The 20,993-nt window shown below is 37.6% G+C and overlaps 1 protein-coding gene across 1 annotated transcript in view; it reads left to right on the top strand.

Annotated features, from left to right (window-relative positions):
- Positions 1-20,993, top strand: part of LOC140167440 (uncharacterized) — a 163,215-nt gene that overhangs the window by 49,398 nt on the left and 92,824 nt on the right. Inside the window, 3 exon segments of the mRNA XM_072190746.1 lie at positions 883-1,038; positions 1,804-1,995; positions 19,433-19,539. Coding sequence (XP_072046847.1) covers positions 883-1,038; positions 1,804-1,995; positions 19,433-19,539 — 455 coding nt within the window.

The raw sequence follows: 20,993 nt of genomic DNA, 5'->3' as shown, positions 1-20,993 counted from the left end.
CAATAGTAAAATCACTTTGCTCTTAGCTCTCATCAATATGAACCAAGGAAGATATGCTGCATCAATATTTGATAACAACTTATAAATAGCAAAGTTATTTCTAGCCAGTGCAGCGTATAATTGAATGTAATATAGTAGAGCTGACTGTGTTGGTTCAGAATTTATTGAGTATATGAATTGCATTAGTGAGGGAAAAGAATGAGAGTAATGATGGTTGTGAAAGGAATGGTACCAGTACAGTGTAATTGTAATGATGCTGCTTCTCTCCTCAAAAATGTCATCTCCACCATGGCTATAGGCTCCTTAAGGGCTGTGCAGTAATTATGAGTGTGGAAGGGGGAGGGTAAAATTTCCAAATGGCATGACAGAAATTGCTTGGTCCCCTCCCCCACTCGACCTGCCAAAATTTGTTTGCCCTCCCTCAACTTGCTGAAATTGCTTGCCCCCCCCCTTTCGACTTGCCAAAGTCTTTGTTAATGGATCAAAGATTTTAATTTTGTTATTAAAATGTACTATTTAGTGAGACTTTTGCATCTGTGTTTGCATAATGTCATTGATCTATATACTTTTCTGTAGGCACAAATGTCTAATTTTCTCTCTCACTTTGACCTATATGTAGAGCAGAACATACAAGCATAAAATGACAATATTCTTGCTTGCTTGCTTGCTTGCTTGCTTGCTTGCTTGCTTGCTTGCTTGCTTAGTTGAAAAAGGCTGGTGGGTCAGTTGTAAAACATAGGAATTGGCCCACTGGGCAAGATGATAGAAAAGTTTTAGTGTAGGTACCAGGAGGGCTTAAGCCAAAGGTGTTTGTTTTACAAATCAAATTTGATAAAGTTACTTAATCAATTATTGTCTTTATTCTTTCCTCTTCTTCTATAGGTACAAGTTGCAGTCAAGTGTTTGAGCCCAGAGAGGTTTGATGAGAAAGGGGCACAGGACTTCATTAAAGAAGCAGCAATTATGCATTCACTTAACCATCAGCATCTAGTCAAACTATTTGGACTTGTGCTAGATATGGACTCATCACTTGTATTGGTAAGATAATTGAGATACTGGGTTGATGGGAAAAGGGGTAATTAACCTCAAGATTTATTGGAAGGACTTTAATATACAAATGAAGTGTAAAGCACTTACCCAATCATCAGCATCTAGTAAAACTCTTTGAACTTGTGCTAGATAGACTCTTCAGTTCAAGATAATTGGGATACTTCGTTGATGGAAATAAGGGTTAATTAACTGGAACTAGAACGACTTTGTCACAAATGAGGTCTAATGCACTTAGGCAACCATCAGCATCTAGTCAAATTCTATTGACTTGTTTGATATGGACTCATCATTACATTATACTGGTAAGATTTAGTATGGCTAATGAAGAGAGGGTCTTGACATACAGCTAAAGAACAATGTTTTAGGCAGTTTACTATATAACCTGGCCCCAACATAAATGGAAAAAACAATGTTGGAGCATGGTTAACTACTGGATATAATAACTATTACATAAAAGGTCTGGAGGTCGGTTTGTGAAACCAGGTCGTAGACTTCAGATAGTCCTAGGTCATGCACGAATCATATTTTAATATGTATACCACGTATAATGTGTCCATACCATTACATAGGACATACGACTGGTAAGTTTACGACCAAGTTTCGCAAATCAACGCCAGGCTCCATTGCTATCATGATAGGTGGCCACTCGATGCAACAGGTTTTTAGGTACATGTGTGACCACCCTTTTAATTTTATCTTAAATATTTCACAATACTTCATTATTTTTTATTTGAACATCTTTCCCATATACAGGTGACAGAATTTGCACCACTTAGATCTCTATGTGAGAATCTGAAGCAGACAGCATTGCGGATATCGTTCCCAGTGAACCTATTACTGGACTTCACACAGCAGATTGCTGAAGCTATGAAGTATTTACACTTCTCTAATATCATACACAGGGATCTGGCTACTAGGAATATATTATTATTTGTAGATGATGAGGTAATTACATTGGTTTTGGGTTGGGAAAAGTAGATAAGAAAAGATCTTGTCTTTATTTCTCTCCAAATATAAAGAGTTTTAAAGAATATGAAGAGTTCAGGTGTAAAAAGGTGATATATCTGAGGGCTGTCTCTTACATATTTTTCCTTAAAATTATTATTTTAGGTCCCCAAATATCTGTTGTCTTACAGCTTCTTCAAGTGTCTGGTCCACATCAGATTTTCAACATCGGAAGAGCTTTGAGACAAAGGATTAATATTTTTGTGGCTTTGGGGAAAGAGGAACATTTGTAGGAAATATGTGAATATGATAATAACAGCTGTTTTTCATTGACAAAAATAATATATGCATACTAAATAAAAAATGAAATAATCAATAATAACATACAGGAGGAAGAAGAAACATGCATAGCACAATTTAACATAACATCACAATGGAAACATAACATGCATAGGCAGATGAACCACAGGAAAAAATTCCGGACATACTTGCCTGTGCAAGGACTTGAACCCCAGACTTCACTTGTGCGGCGAACAATAATACTGACAAAAATAACACAAGGTAACATGCGATATATATCACAATTTGCATCTGAACTCATCATAAACCCTTAATTATCTTCAGTAGATAGTACTCTAAACCCTTGTCTTTCAGTAGATAGTACTCTAATGCTTCATCTTATATCAGTCACAGATGATGGTAAGTGTCCTCTTGGTGCATTTGTGCATCCAATAAAACTACAATTTTTCCTCGGTGAGTTGGTGATGTCACTGCGTGCAGGAAGGTGTTTTGCATGCCCATTTACGTGGCATCTGTAAACTGGTGAAAATTTGGGGTCCTGCCCTATCAAAAAAAATTAATGCCTGTTTCACTATTTTACCGAGAATCCCGGTGGGCTCCTAGCGGGTGCCCGCCGGTATCCTGCAAGTTCTTAACCAGGATCTAAAAAGTGTGGACAACAAAAGAATTTACTGTGCGGGAAACCGGGAAAGTCAGCTACAGTCCACAGCTCATTATCTTAAATATACAACAATGCACTCAAGTGCATTTATCTAACGGTGGACCGTTAGAAAAACATGTGTACATTGCTGCTCTCGATCCCGTCATGTTACGTAACATACGTGTAGCCAGCCTTACAGTATGGTCATGATGGTATCACTGTAAAAACTTTTTATAGTAGGCCTATATTTAATAAAGTTACAATTTCATGTGCGTATTTTATTCATACTTGAGAAAAACTAGGGTATTTGTCTCAGATTCATACCCGTTCTTTATTTTCACCATTTTATAATGGTTGAATTAATAACATATTGGCAAGGCGAGAAAATCCATGTCCAATTAAAATCGTTAGGCGTAAAGGTCTATAAACTCGCGCCGAATGTTTTTTTTTTATCCTATTTTGGACCCGGCTTTTGGACAAGTTAATTTGTTTAACTCCGTATCTAAAGTCTCAACTGAGGCTTCTAGATTTTTTATTTATGTTATTTTCGTTGTGTTATTACTATAAAAAGCAAATAATAAACTAATATAATCACAGAGAATCATAACAAAACAGATCGCAAAAGCCGGCCAAAACCCTTTGTTGAACATGTTGAAGGCTCTGAGATTTCCCCTGAGTCACAATCGGGTGCAGATTTTTTTTGGCGCATCTTAACCAATTACTAAATCGTATCGGCTTATTGCTAATTCCTACATCTATTTTATTTTATTTCAAATATTATTAAGTAGTATAAGAACGCACCTTCGGGTAGACGAGTAGGCCTACACATTTTAATCAAGCGTCGCTCAAATAAAAACTTCTAGATTTTATACTCGGTACTCTGTCTCCAATGTTTGGCGCAGGGCGGGAAAGGGTCATGCTTTGATGAGCCGGCGTGGCTAAACCAATCAAACTGAAGTAAATAGAGTGCATTCAACACACATGCGCAATAGATTTCTTTCTTCGCAGCCTCACTGGTTAAAAGTTATGCCACCACGCCTTGAGTGTAAGAATCGGATGTAAAATTATTTGCGATGTTTATTTTAATTTTTTAATTTTTAAACTTTTAAACAAGGCTTATCGGAAATGAACATTCTCGTAGATATGTAAATAATATTTCAAATAAATAATAGGGCCTATGCTTGTTAGCCTATGATGTGAATTTTGTAGACCTACATGATCGTGAATGATGATCGTCGGACATTCGGAATACTAAAACTCGGAATGGTGGCTATGCAATTATGTATGCAATAGTTTATAATACGAATCTGTTTTTGAAGACTGACTGAACGGATAATTTTTCAATGAGATGTGAAGTTACCGTATTAAATTAGCGAGATGTTTTATTTTCGATGGAGCTGCAAGCATGATAATAAAATATGTTTTGGCCTATGCGTATGAAACAAAATGTAAACCGACATTACTGCAGATGGTAATACCTAACTGTAAAACCATCCCGGAAAACCATATATTCCTCTGCGGTGTCAGAGTTTGCTGAAGTTCCGGAAATTATCACCGCCCTACGAGTAAAATGATGATAAAACCAGGTAATGAAGGAAACAACAGAGATATAAACGGGGAATGTGAGAGATTCCCGTACCAATGCAGGAAATAAGCGGGAGGAAAACGAGAAACAGCGACAGAACAGCTCGAAACCGGGGAAAAACCGGGAAACTCTCGCTGTTGTCAAATCAATTCGGCATTGCAGCGGGATTCGATTGGTCAGCACGACACGGACGAAACGGGGATGGTTGTATACCGCATCACCTGACTGTTGAATTTCGATGCACATCACGATTCGGATACATCATTTGACTTCCAAGGGCAGTGAAAGTTTGTGTTGTCAATGTTTGTTTGTTGTTGTTTTTTGTTTTGTTTTTAGGCGGGGCGGGGGGGGGCACGGGGAACGGGATTTAATTTTAAATAATGATAGTCACAAACAGGTTCATGAACGGATCCTGGAAGATCAGAAATAATATTGTTTTCTTGTCGAGCCATTGAACTAAAAATTTAGGAAAATCTAAACATTCACATGGCCGGCGAATATAACCTACATGATTTAACTATGATGCTTTGATTATTTTTTGGATGCTTTGATTATTTTTTGGAAAAAGTATATCGTTCTTTTTAAAAACGACCGAACGAAGATAACAAAAATGAAGCATGAGAAAATATTTTAAGTAAACTATGTCTATATAATTACAGAGTATAAAGATGTAGGCCTATATGCGTTTAAAATTAGTCAAATTCGAAATCACAATGATGATATGCCGGGATGATATGATGAATATTAAATTACATAGGGCCTAGCCAAATATTACTAGATTGTATCTTGCAATCTTGATATAGAACTTACCATGCTCGATCTTGTTGAGCAGCATCATCATCGTATTAATCCTGGGTTCGTTTGTCTTTCGTGATATTTTTGAGTTTTCATTTTAAGATTTTTTTAAAAGTTAGGCCTTCTGTGGCCTAGAAGATCCACATTTCTCCTCAAAATATTATTATAAAAGTATAACGTATTTCTCTGGAGATTCTGTATAATTCCACTAAATGCATGCATAAGAATATTGATGATCGGGATTTTATTCCCCTCCATGATCAAAGGACTGCATGTTCATGTTGACACATTTTATTTCCAATTTTACAGATTCCAGCAGCAGCGAACAATTTGACAACGTCATCAACTCGAACAAATCCAATCAAGACCTCCATCGTGCACACGATGACCATCTAGCATCTTTCAATCGTGTCTGGATGGATGGAGGAAAGCCCGGAGGAAAGATCTCGTCTTCACCGCGCGTGGTCGAATTCTTGCGAGTTGTCCTACCAAGTTCTAAAAGCAAACATCTTCCGTTAAGCTTCCTAGTTCCAGTTCCAGGAATATAAATATTCTTCAATCTGCTCTGATGGTCCGATCCCGGGGCCGATATGGTTAGGAAAAAAACACCGTAAACACATCTTTCGAGATCAATGTCCATGTACTGCTTGTACAAAGTAGTAGTAGTAGTAACAATAAAACTGAGAAAGTGTATACCCACTTGACCCCCGACTTGACCTGCATGAGGCCTAGATTACTATCGATCCGTGCTCCTGTACAGTGTGACGATGTGGTTAACAATGTCAATAACTCGCTCATTTGAATATGGAGGTGAGACGAAAATACCTACATTGGTATGATGATCATGATGACGATGGTGATGATTATCAATGATAACAATGATATGAAGATGAAATACTTATTTTTTTATGCTATAATATTTATTACAATATATTAAATTTACGATAACAATCATCCATAATTTTGTGAAAATTCATCGCTGTTTTTCTTTTAAAATACCCTTTTTCAAGATGCAAATCTGCATTTTCTCCCCTGGCTAGAATACTTTGTTAAAACTAGGTCACCATGCGGCTATGGCAATTTGATAGTGTCGACCCAGGACCGGGCGCGATTTGGATGGGTGTGTTCGGGGCGTGTATCACGAACATCCAATCACAAGTCACTCAAGAGAGATCGTAAACAAACTAAAAATAGATCGTTGGCAATCAGCCAAAACACCTGTGTAAGGGACGCACCATTTGATACTCAGGAGGGGAGGGGGGTAGGAAGTTGGGGTCGGGGAAGAAATTTTTTTGTTGAAAACTTCCTACCCCATCCTGAGAATCTAATGGTGCGTCCCTAATTATTTGCTGATGTTGAGAAAGGGTCGTATTGATGACTTTTTGATCTCCCAAGATTTCTCAAATACAATAATTATTTGAGATTGCGATTGACCAAAAAGCGGATCAGTATTTCGCCCACTAAAAATGAGTAACAACAGCTAAAGAAAATCCTTTGGTGTAGCCAAGATTGAAGCTGCCCCCATGAGAAGTATTGCCCTCTCCCGTGCACGTGGGATGCTGGTGAACTAATTATTAGATTTTTAGCGCCCCCCCCCCCTTTAAAGTTGCCTTGCTCCCCCTTGAAAAAAGTCTGCGAAGTGTTTTGTTTTGTTTTATCTTTTTGTTTGGTTTTTCGCCACGGTAAATCGCCCAGGTTTTTTTATTACTTTTATTATCATTTATCGTTTTAGTGATTTGTGATTGTTTATTTATAACATACTGGGAAAGTAATTATATCCCCCCACTGCAATTACAATAAAAAAATACAATAAAACGCGAATATTGAAGAAGAAAAAAATTAGCCAGGCACTACCCCCTTCCCCGATCTTAATGGTGCATCCCTAAAACCAATTACCATGGCAACAGTTGATGGAACGGTGCCAACATTGAATTCATCGAGGGATCGAGTTTGCAAACAATGTGGTTGAAACATGTGGCGGTGCACCTTTGTGCAGATGTCTGCTGCCGTACTTGCAAGTAATGCAACCAATCACAATGTAGGAAAGACGTTCACCTAATTATCATTTTATGAATGGAGCTGTCGTCAACATGTTAATACTGTGATCTAATTGGTTCGATTAGTTTGGGGTCAGATTCATAGGGAACTTTCCACCAATATTGCATGATTGTTTGAAACTCGCCAGAGGACCGTGTTTAAATTATAATTTGTGAATGAAACTTGGTGGTATTTCTTGATCCATGCATGCGTAATCTTGAGCATGATTGGGAAACAAAAGATACGCACGTGGAATAAATCAGAAAGGAATTAAAATCGGCAAAAATTAACAGCAATGGATTGTCACGGTAACTAATACAAAATCATGGACGATTTTTAATTTTGTTTATTAAAAAACAGCGCTCGGAAAATCAAGAAATATTATAAGCTTAAAGTATACTTTGTCATCATTTTATTGCAGGGATTTTCATTTGACGAGATGAAATTAAAACAAAACTATCATAGCAGACTCCTAGGTTTCAAAATTTGGGCCTGGGGAAACGGGATATTGAACATGATGATGAAAATGGCGATGAACATCTCATGGTACAGTGTATGTTTTCACTTCTCGTAATCAATTACAAAGCATTATTTTTCATTATATTAACATATGTGCGCATATTTTTTTTGGAGGAGGGGGGCTTTGGGAGCGCCAGCCCCCGGGGTAAAAGCAGTGGGCGGCCAAAAAGAAGGAGCGGCAAATGAAGGGGTGGCGGAAAAAGGAGCGGCAATAATAATTTTTTTATTTGCTCTTCACTTTTTCAAACCACCAAAAAGAAATGTGTCAACCTTTTCGTGCTGTTGAGGAAGGGGCAGTAAAATTGATAGGAGCGGCCACGGTACGCCACTGAAACAACTCAAAAGGAAATAAGTATGTGATTTCTACAATTTCAATTATATGACGAAGATTACCTCCCACACCCACCTTCTACAAAACCCCAAACGTCTTGCACATCGACTCGGTTTCACGTGCATGATATGGGCGCTAAAGTTTAAAATCTTGATTTTGCGCTCATGTTTACTTCTGCAGGGGCCTACACAGGGTTCGCAGGTTTTTGCCGCAGGTGGAAAAAACCGCGGTTTTAACCACGTGGCAAAAACAGTTTTTGCCGGCAAAAATGGCAAAAACTAAAAAAGTGATTTATAGTTCAGTTTTTTCATCTCATTAAGTTACAAAAATAAGTTCCCAAGTGTAAAAAGGCCAGATTTTGTAATTATAAGCAATATATTAAGATATTAAAGGCATACGTTTTCATTGCTCATGTGCATTTAATCGAAATGTGGCATGTACCAAATTCAAAACTTTTTCATTTTAAGGACTTCATGAGACAAAAAATATGTTGAATGATTCATTAAAAGTTGTGTGTTACTGTTTATGAGCTTTCTGTGTCACTTTTTAATATTTGAGTGACTATCTGTGAGTTTTTTGTCGATTTAAACCAGGTTTTTGCCACTTTGCCGGCAAAAACCGAACCCTGGGCCTATAACGATAACGATAACGTGGCTCGATCTTGAAAATAGAATTAGAGATATCACATAGGCCTATACACACCCTCTAGCTCGGAATGTTTAATTCTTTTCGGTATTAGCCTAAAATGGGACAGAAACCTATGCACCAGATTGCGAATTGAAAGAACAGGGGTGATGGAATTGAGATTTTATTTACAAACAAATGGAATGAAGAAGCTAATTTGAAAATTTTAACTTTTTAAGTAAAAAAATAATGTAAATTTTAGGCACCCCCATCCCCAAAAAGATTATAGGGCCACCACTGATCATGCACACACCCCAACGCACACACCAAACGTCTTGCACATATCGACTCGGTTTCACGTGCATGAGCGCTAAAGGCAAAAATTTAGATTTTGCGCTCAAATTTACTTCTGCAGAGGCCTATACGTGGCTCGACCTTGACTGGAATTGGAAATATCACATGGGCCTACACACACTTAATTCTTTTTGGTATTAGCCTACCATCCCTAAAATGTTGCAGAAACCCATGCATCAGCTTGCGAACTGAAATACCAGGGCAGGGGTGGGCAGACCTTGGTGGTCAATGGTGCTATATTTGAAATATTCTGACTAGTAGTAAAAGGAAGAACGAAAAAAGTTGTGTTTTTTCTTTTGGATGCACGTACGATGATGTACTAGATATAATCTTCATCGAAATGGTCAGTAGGCCTATTCACTTGGAACTGTAATTTTATATCCAAAAAAAATGGATAGGATGTTTGGTGAAAGCACCAAATGTGGAAATCTCAACTTAGTGCTTGCATGGTAGTCGGGGGTTCTGTAGGCACCTGTGATTCTAATGGGCCTATATGCGGCCACCTCATGACAGAAAATTGCACCCCCCCAAATAACTTTTAAAAAACAACACTTAAAAAGCTGATCGTTATAAGATTATCACACACATGCTATTAACCTGATGATACGTTTGAGCACCAAACCCGGGCACCAAAAGTAAAATATTTCGAGTTTGCACTCATATTCCTTTCATTAATAAAAACAATTCAAAAGGAATTATACACTTTTAATTACATGACGAAGACTACCCCCCCAACACACACACACACCAACACACCCACTACCAGGTTAAAAAAAAACCGGGTAAAAGCACCACGGAGTCCATCGCATACCGGTGCTCCTTTCAAAACACGGGAAATCCCTGCATGGGATGATAGTTCGAGCTATGGACTCGGAAGTTTTATTACAGTATACTTGTTTATTTAGAATTATAAATGAAACACGACAGATCATGCATTGGGTAAGGAAGGGGCGGCTATTATTTAGATTTTGTTGAAATTGAGTTATTTGCAGATCACGGAAGAGATCAAAATACACATTTTAACCTTTGTTCTACCAGGAAATTTGACATCTGTAGCATGTTCGGGTCCTAATTTGTGGCCCCTTAATTGGTATTTCCGTAAATTTGAGTATGACTGTGGAAATGTGGTTCTTTTTTTCTTGGTAAAACAGTGATAAGAAATGTTCTTAATCAAATGAAACGGGGGGGGTGATTTGGAAAAAAAGTGGACTGGGCGGTTTTTGAAAGTGGGACTTGTATAAAAGTGACTTTTTCCTAATATATTTTGCCTACAAAGACATAAAAAACCCTATTTTTTCATCATTGGGCAGACATTAAAGTGCAACATCCTTAATTTTTAAAAATGTTGATTTTCTCAGAACTACAATACAATTACCCCCCCCATGTTGATGCCTGTATATGGTTTCTGACCGAATTAACCTCATATTTGGCCCCCAAAATGACCTCGGATGACCCTGAATTTACCTTCCGACAATTTGACTCTAAATGTTGACTGTACCCACCAAATTTCGTGCCCATACGACAGTTTTAGTATTTTGACCTCAGATGACCCCTCGGTGACCTCGGATGACCCCGAAATGACCTTCCGAAAATTTGACTCTAAATGTTAACTGTGTCCACTAAGTTTCGTGCCCATACGACAGTTTTTAGTAATTTGACCTCAGATGACCCCTAAAAACATTGGGTGATGTTGACCCACTAACCAATGCGAACTTGTTCTGTCTAGGGTCAAGATGCACCCACCCACCCACCAAGTTTGAAGAATGTGCGACCCTAGTCTCTGAGAAAATGGGTTTTTGCATGTTATGCAAATATTATGCAAATTAGGTATTTAATTGCCATATTTTGCACAGAAAATCAAATCAGATCCTCTGGTCATGCTACCCTCTACCAAGTTTCATCATCATAGCATCATCATATCCCCAGATACAGCTCCACAAGGCGGATTTCTTCAGATTTCCTACCATATTTGTAAAAGCATTCCGCATAAATTATGCAAATTAACAACTAAATTTGCACAATTTTCGCCGAAAAATTAATCAGGTGATCAGCAGGTGTGTATCATACCTGCCACCAGAATTCGTTACTATGCGCCCAACGGATCTTGAGATAGTCTGTCCACAAACTCCGCTACCAGTATCAATTTACACTGATTTTCGCATAAATTATGCAAATTAGCTATGTTAATTTGCATATTTTTTACAGAAAATATACGGTTACGGAGCAAACTTGGATATAATTTCTCCCACCAAGTAGCGTCTCCTTGGGTCTTACGGTTCCCCAGATACACACATATCCACCCCCCCCCCACCCACCCACCCACCAACACCCCGCCCACAGACACAAAAAGTGATTACTAAGTCCCATCCTGAACAAAGTTTAGGCGAGACAAAAATTAATTATTTTATTTGAAAAATCCAGCAGATATATAGGTCTAAATAAGTAACATAATGGTTCAAAGTTAGAATTGACACTTAATTATTACTTTTCATCTGTACAACCCTTTCCAAACATCAGCAAATGCACAGGTGTTTGGCTTATTGCCAACAATCTATTTTTAGTTTGTTTACGATCTCTTGAGAAACTGGACCTGTGATTGGATGATCGTGATACACACCCCGAACACACCCCTGCCCCAAATTGCGACCGGTGCGGCCCTGGGTCGATCAGCTGGTAGCCATAGCCGCACGACCATCATGGTGACCTACTTTTAAGTTGGAAGACATGTTATTATATTCGCACCGAGAATAAAAAGAAAGAAGAAATAGATAATTTAAAGAAAAATAGCGACATACTTAGAAAATACCCAATTTTGGATCAATGTGAACGTCATTTTAAACGATGTAAGGCAAAAAAAAAAAGTTTGTCTCAAAGCTCACGAGAAATTTAAAAACAAATGCGAAATGCGATTTTTTTTTTATTATTCCCGACTTTTGTCATGGTATTTTGAGAAAAAGTCTGATTTTCGCCGATTTTTTCTGAAATAAAAAAAATTTCCGCATTTGTTTTTTGTCAAAAATCGTGGGATTTTACAAACGCGCGCGCAAGCTTTGAGACGAACCTTTTTTTTTGGCCTAATACTATGTAAATAAAATAATTTATTAACGTTCTCATCTTCTCCGATTGAAGTAATCGTTATGATGTTAATATCATTTAATATCATCACCGTCGTCATGATCCTTCCTCCCTCCATCTGTCTGTAATGAGTTTCACTTTAATTTTCTTTTCTACATGCAATGATGCATGCATTGTACCATACCAATTCAACTTTCCTGATTGTACACAAAGCAGCACGGATCGATACATCTTGGCATCATCCGGTCAAGTCGGGGTCAAGTGGGTGTTGAGACTACTTTCTCACCGTCGGTCGGTCGATTGCTCCTTAATTGTTATTGAACATGGACAGAGCTTCACTATGTTTACGTTTTCTACTCCAGGTGGAGAGAGGAGAGTCAAAGGAGTTGAACATGTTGAAGCTTCGTTGAAAGTTTTTACAATAAATACTATTCATCGGACCATCAGATTCAAGAATATTTATTTTTTCCGGGAACTTGGAAGATGTTTGCGCTTGCTGGGTCTATGGTTGGAACTTGGTGGACAACACGTATAAGGATGACAGGATCTCTTCCGCACGACCGCACCCATACCATGCATGTAACTATGGTAACAATAACCATACATAACATCCAGGCACGATGCGATGATCATATGATCATGGTTAATTAATGATATATCATCATGCACGATTCGATTGAGAGGTCCCGGGGAGAGGTCTAAGAGGATTGATCGAGTTGATGGCGATCCCGGATAGCGATGCTAACTTGTTTGCTGGAATTGGAAATAAAATGTGCCAACAATTGAAATCATAAATTGATCATGGAAGGAAATCAGGCCCCAGTATGATTATAAGAAATACGTTTTATATACTACTTATTTTGAGGAGAAATCTTCATGCCACAACTGTTGTAGGTAAACATGTTTTGCAGGAACTTAACGAAATGCTGGTCGGATTACTCCATCTTATAAATTATAGTGAGTTAAACTTAATTTGTTTCTGTGTGAAGACTGTGTCACGTTGGATTATTTATTTTGTGCCCGGATTTTTTAATAGTTACAGGGATCTATATGACTAAGATTTTTTGGCGGGGGGGTGTCTAGAAAGGGTAAAATTCAAATTGTGAAAAAATTCTATGTATGTACTATGCTCGGATTATATGCATGTCCTACTTCGAGAGACGATGCACATTTACCAATCTATAGTGTGAAAACCGTGGGGGACGGAGCAATCAGGAACTTCCAAAAATTCGGGGATTTGCCCAGTAGACTTTGTTATACATGATTCACAGCCTCATTCTTTTCCTCCCGGGCTTTTGATTTTTGCCGCAGATTTATGCACAATAAAATTCTTCCAGATATATTCGTTGGCAAATTCGATTTACATAAATACCAGGGATACGGGACTCGATGCATAATCATGATGCATATAATTATAAACTCGCACACGCAAAATCGGAATCAACAGAAATTTTGGGACTTCACTTTTTTCGTAGATAGGCCTATATCTGCTAGAAAAATTTCATAAAAAGAGGAAGATGGAATCACAAGATATGATCATGACCAGGAGTCACAACATTTCGAAGTTATAATACAATGGTGCGTGATGTGGATTCGGCAGGGACGTAACCTTACACACACACTACTACTGTTTACTGTATAGGGCTACAGCACAGTCGAGTCAGCACAGATGCTGTTCAGTCACTTCCGGGAATCACTCATGCACAACGAGTTTCCCGGTTTTTTCCCGGTTTCGGCATTTTCTCTTGCTATTTCCTCGTTTTCTTCTCGCTTATTTCCCGCATCTCCCGTAGAGCTCCGTAGCTTCCCGTTTTTATCTCTGTTGTTTTCTACATTCCCTGCACACTCCCTGTAGGGCTACATTATTTAAGTAATACTGGTGGTTTTATGGGGCCGACTTACAATTTCCCGATAGGCTAGATAGATACATGTGTAGGCTTAAAGCCTTATGTACGATCTTTTTTCAGAATTTACCTTTATTTTTTTCAAACCCGATTTTTTGGCATATTTGTAAATACTTACACTTGTTCTAACTTAAATCTGTGAGCAAACTGTCAAATTCGCCCTATTTGTAGTAAAACGGGATGATTTTCTGTTGGTCCGACATCAAATCATAATTTTTTAGATTGTGATTTTATGTCGGCCACGATCGCAAACCGTAGTCTCCTACAAAACTAGTTTGGTTACGCTCCCTCCACATGTGGAGGGAGCGTAACCAAACTGGCCGTGTAGGAGACTTAACTCTGGGGCCGCACTCGCTGTCCTAATCCAAATAGTGCGAGATGTTTCGAGTGATAGAGGTGCAAGTTTATGATGTTGTTTCTTTGCAAATTCCCAATGTTTTTCGCGTCCAAATGTATTGGGAACTTTCAAAATGATTGCGTATATCATTTTGGAAGAAAAAAAGAAAAATCTTAAAATTTAAAAAGATCATAGGCCTACATTTTTTATGCAAAGCTGTAACGTCCTCAGTCGGTAATTGCATGATTTCAATTAGTTGTTAGAGAATTAGGCTTAAATAGTGGCATGTTTGTCATAATATTAATTACACAGCTTCTTATACTTATTGCCTAAACTCCCATGCTTGAATGTAATTAATACTCCATTATTTATCCAGAATAAATAAAAATTCATTAGCGCATGATCCACATTGGCGCACCCAAACAGGCACTTCAGAGCAAACTTTAAGAAATAGGGCAATTGGTTTTGCCCGATTTTTTTACACAGCCGTTGACGTGTGTCTTTTTTCTTACAGGATCTTCTTTCTTCTTCTGCCGACCATTACATTTGCTCTAGCATTTACATGCATGCATCGATTTTGACCTAAGTTGTAAACAACTTGCTTGAATTTATACTGTTTACAGGCCTGCTATAAAAATGGATTGTTTGACTCATTGGGTGCTATGCCTTTGTAAACAAGCATGGACAATATTATTTTCCACACCATTCTATCTCCAATAAACTTTTGCACTAAATCAATATTGATTACATTGGCCCATAAAAGCACTAGACCACAACTCCATTGTCTGGTTGTGTACATTTTGTGTTGAATAGAACATAACTATTAATACCTGAATATAACTGTAGAGTGAGAAAGCAGGAACTTGAAAAGTGCTCTGACTGGGCTGTAATTGGGCTTCCTGGTTTGCCCTGCCTTTTCCCCTCTTTCCTGTATTTTTCTTACTTTTGGGTGAAATTTGTTTCACCTTTCCTGGATATTTTGGCAGGCTCCCGGCAGGTACCTGGTAGGCTCCCAGTAGGAATCTATTGTTTAGGTGACCAGGAAAACATTTCCTGGTTACATTTTTTTTGATAGGGTGAACTCCTAAGTGAATGATAGTGCCCCCTGAGCATTACAAAGGTTTCTGCATACTGCAAACATTGTCAATCACACATTTTGAATTTAAGTTTGCCTGGCAAGAAACTCTTTTGCTTTTCATGAGTAACATACGCGTAAGTCCATTAATATTACTCCAATGTCTTGGTTACCTACACTATACACATAAATCTGGTCAATTGTAAAGCCAATAGCATGTTACGGTATAAAAACAGTACACTTTCTTCACTGTATTACAAAATATGAAATGCAATTGTTGCTTACAAATTATACATCAAGTCACACAGGTGATCAATGTTTTAGTTTGAAAGCGATAAGAAATTCATCTGTTTAATAAAAGATCCTTAGTATGATCAGTACATCTTCATAGTAGAAATAGTAAAATATAGTTATTACTAAGAATCTTTTTTTGACTTCTGAAATTCACAATGATGATTTGGTTCTTAGTATTCAGAGGTATTACTAGCGTTTAGTATTAAAAACAGAACCAGGTGTTTTCATTCAAAATAACAAGACAATAGCCTGATAGATAGGCTATACTACTATCACCTGCTAATGAAAGAAACACAATATTTTTTTAATACTGCTCAGTGGCGTACCGTGGCCGCCCCAACCCCGGGGGGCTGAAGAAGAAACAATTTTGCCGCCCCTTCCTTAACAGCCCGAAAAGGTTGACCCAATTTTTTCACGGTCGTTTGAAAAAGTGAAGAGCAAAAAAAAAAAAAAAAAAAAAAATTTTAGGCGCTAGCGTCTCAAAAGCAACCTTTTTCAAATTTTTTATGCATTTACAATTTTTACGCCCTTTTTATTTGCTAATTAGTTTTGCCGCCCTTCGTTTTTGCCGCCCTGTTTTTGCCGCCCTTCGCTTTTGCCGCCTCTACTTTGACCCCAGGGGCTGGCGCTAAAAGCCCCCCAAAAATACGCGCATGCATGCTGCTGCAAGTTTTTTCTTGCCATTTATTGAGATTAAAAATTTATGAAAAACAATGGTCTCATTTGGCACTAAATATTTCAGGTGCTAAGTTGGGACCCCTTCCTGACGTGCAATTTGTTTCCAGTATTTTGACATACTTCATTGTATTGCAGTTCCATATCTGTGCTACGACAATAGGATAGGAAGTCTATAGATGCTCAACATATCATAACTATATCAATCTATAGTTTTCAGCAGAGAAGTATACGGAAGTGGGATTCTGATTGGCTAATTGAATCGCATCATCAACACATTGGTACCTCATTCGTTAGTCAAACTGTGTAGCAATGCATGACCTTGTTCTTTTAACGTGATAATTAGACAAGGCAGACAGACATCGCTGAAGTAATTTGCTGAATGGTATAACACAAAATTGCAGTGTGGATTTGAGGCTTTTGGTTTGTGACATCTTTTTAAAAAAAAAATTTGTGAAATTGGTTTTGGTCGGATCAGGAATCTTTACAGATGGTTGTTTCTGTTTATGTGTTATGTCAGGGAAAAGTGAGAATATTGGCTAATGATGGAACACTTGATGACTGGTTAAGGACTGGTGGTGTTTAACCCCATGAGAACTACCTGCCGATTGGCCAAAAAGAAGTTTTTATTATCAATTCACACAAAGAAATTGGGGTGAATTATTTGCAAAGCTCCATTCTGATTGGTGATTAAAATGAAGATATCAAGTAATTGACCAATCAGTGGCAATGTTAGATCGGCAGGTAGTGCTCAGGGGGTTAACTATTCATCATAGTCATACGATACAATGCAAACATGTCACAATTAAACCTTATTAACACAACATTTAATTGATTACTCAAGAGTTAAAAGTACTTTTTCTCCTTGTACCTAATTGATTAGGCCAAGTAAAATAAATAACTTGTATATCATCCAGACTCTTTCAAATTTTGGTGAAGGAAGCCCTTACTATTCGTTCATTTCTTACAAATTTGCTATTCATTTCTCTGTAAATTGCAACGGCTTTGTCAACCCATCATAAAAACGTGGAAGCCCCTAATATTTTTGTTATTTCCCCAAAGCCTACCCCTAGTTTGAAGAAAGCGTATCATTGTATGCGATGTGTTAATAAATGATAATCAAGAACTTCTTAACATGTCTTTTTCAGTTTTAGAAACAAGGGAGTATTTAAGAAAAATTATAAAAATATTTGAAAATCTTAAAAAATCTGTGAGATCAGGGATGATATACATGTTATTTATTTTACTCGGCCTTATTCTGCGTAATTAAATGCAATTGGTCACTGATTAATTAATTAAACAGTTTACCTGTGATGATGAATATGCTTGATTGTAGGGACGATCAGAGATTTGCTAAACCAGAAGATCCTGAAATTCAAAGAAATTAAGATTTGGGCATTTTTGGAACAGCCATAAATGTCTGTATAAAATGTGACAGCAAACTAATAAAGATGAAATCTGACAATGAAAATTAAGGTAGAATAAAAATACCTATAATTAAAGACAGAATTAAAAAGACTAGATTGCATCTCACGTCACTGCCAATAGAACTCCCTAGACTACCCTTGATAGCATTTAAAAGCCTGCATAAAAGGATGGTCGCTCCATCCTGTGCTGATCAGAGAAAAGGAACTGCAGAAAATGGTGTTAAATTACGTATTTTTACAAGGCTAAAAGCAACTTTGCTAGGCATTGTTGACATGGTGCCTTCAGGAAAGAAAGTTTCCTACTATAAAGACCTCTAACTTTTAAGACGGTTTATATATTTGATAATTTGGTGGTGTAGTTATAGTGTGTCATCTCAAGTAACGCCAGTTGGAATTTGTCGTGGTAGAATCGAATCAGTGACCCTGCAGGATTAGGTTATCATACACAATTTGAATCTGCCACTGTGAAATCCAACTTGAGATGAGTACAGGCAAAAGATTTTGACATCATATCTGTGATTGTCCCTTGACATGTAATCCTTAGTCAATCACACACAAAACAAGGTAAAGCCATCTGGTGCCTTTAATTAATCAAGCCTAGGCAATTATACCTTGATTTAGATCACTCAAGTGTTTCATTATGTAATAATGCTCATGGCTTATTAAAAACTTCCATGTGACTTATTTGTTATAATATGCCAAGGTAACTATTTCAATGGAAATCCTTTGATCTGTTCTACTGTTTGATTTACTCAAGGGCATTTAGTAATTGAAATATTTCATAATTGCCAGACTGTACGTGATAAGGCAAGAAAAAAAAGTTGTTTGCTTGTCCGACCGACAGTCTCGGCAGTCCCGACCGTAGAACTTTTTTTTTGAAAAAAGTTTTTTTTTTTACAATTTTCCCAAAAATGTCATGAACTTTTGTCTGAAAAACTGAATATATAAAAGAAATGTTGTAAAATACCATTTCCTGCATGTTTTCCCCTGTGCAGCCTAACCTGGCTGGGGGTTTCGATATTTTGTATTATTATTCTCGGCGTTTACAGAAGTAAAACACTGTTGAACTTAAAAATGCAGTATTTCAAGTGTGCCAGACAGATACATGTACATGAAATTCTGTGGTCAGTGAGTGTTTTACATACATACAAACAAGTACTTCACATTCACTATGCACATTTACTGTATATTTTGTTAAACTGCGATCTTTACAGAGAAAACATTTAAGAAGCAAAGTAATATCTTTCACTAATAAAATAACAAAGGTCTGAATTTAGTTGGATGTGCTGATGGCAATAGTTGAAATCTAGTGCCAGTTTCATGAAGTAAGATCGATTATAAGTCTTGGTGAAACAGACCAGTTAGTGTATTTTGATGAAGTATGGTTTGTACACATTTAAAAGTTCAATACAAAATTATGTATATAAACTTTTCTGATATATTTTTATTTTATTATATCTAACAGGGCAGCAAGTTAGTGAAGATAAGTGACTTTGGATTATCAAGAAGATTAATGTTTGAGGAGAATTATAGGAGTGAGATGAGACCAAATCTCAAACTGCCACTGGCTTGGTAAGTAATATAGGATGTGACCTTATGTCAGAGGTCAGAGGTCATTTGGCTTCTGCAAAAGGGCCACCATGGCTTGTGAATTCCATGGTGACACGATGATATCGTCAGCGATAATTGCTTCATACTTGAGGGTTAAAAGGAGACATACATGTATAGTACAAGACAAAACAGTTTGGCCAAATCATGGGTGATCCACATTGTGCAGTATTGCGCACCATATAGAAATCGCACGAAACAAACCAATTTTGCAGCATGGAATCCCGGGCATGGAATACGGTCTTCAGCAGCATCAAAAGTCATGACAGATATGCAGAGAAAACGGCAAGGTGATCCACGATTGAGTTGTGTGTTTTGTTAGGCCAATTCATTTAATCTTGTACCAAAAAACTGATCTGGTAAGTACATCTTGGGACACAACCAAAAAGTTAGGCGGCAAATTTTAGGTGGCAAATTTACATCAGCCCCAAAAGAGTTCATAGGTCATTTGGCTTCATCAAGGTCATAGGTCATTTGGCGTGGTCATCAAGGACTATACTATATGTACATGTCACCTTGTGATTGGTTGAAACGTCACAGCCTTGAAACAGGCATGCTGTTCTCGGAATCACAGCATAATATGCTCATGTGTGAAAATGGTACAATACAGAGATATATTTGACGTCACTACCAATCTCAAAGTGACAAGTAGTATAGCTTGTGATCCACTTATTCATAGATATCACCACCAGTCCATATCAGTTACAGGAGAGACGTCTCGGAATAAGTTGCTGTGCTTATTTTCGTATGTGAGTGTCAACCTGATATGTAACTTGTCATTGATTATTGAGGTCTATGAACCCGTTCTCCCAGGGGGTCACTGGGCATTGACCCGTGGGTGTCATCCCTGAACACAGATTAATGTAAAAAGGGTAATTTTTAAGGTCAAAGTACTACATACTAACATGAATATGGGGTTGACAATAAGTGAGGAGTGCATTAGCGAACTCCATATAGCGCAAATAGCACAAGCGTACACAAAAGAGAGTATGTTGTACGCCATCCCATATCAAAGATGAGCGATGTCGCCAGGTTCGAACAGCTGAGAAAAAGGGTATATTGCTCAATAAAACACACATGTTAAGGGTCCTTGGGAAAAAAAGTTGTATGGAATCAGATAAATTTTCTGACCTTTTCAGGGTTTTCTAATTGTATAATCAGGATGTAAGTTTAGAGTCAAGAAATTTAATAATTGCTTGCTTAATAAGATAATGCCAATACTTGTTTAAGGTATAGAAATGACACTTGCCATATTTTTGTCAGATTTACATGTTTAGGATGCTTTTTGAGAGTCCATGTTCATGGATAATACTCACCGTCAATGTCAAGTGGTTCCCCTGGACCTGTTCTTCCTTGCTATAAATACTAGACTGTATCAGATACTGGATCCAGGATGTCCCCAGGTGATTTTACTGATA

Source organism: Amphiura filiformis, chromosome 13 (assembly GCF_039555335.1).
Source record: "Amphiura filiformis chromosome 13, Afil_fr2py, whole genome shotgun sequence".
In the NCBI taxonomy this organism is placed as follows: domain Eukaryota; kingdom Metazoa; phylum Echinodermata; class Ophiuroidea; order Amphilepidida; family Amphiuridae; genus Amphiura; species Amphiura filiformis.
Note: the sequence above shows the minus strand (reverse complement) of the source record. Positions and strands in the feature narration are given on the sequence as shown.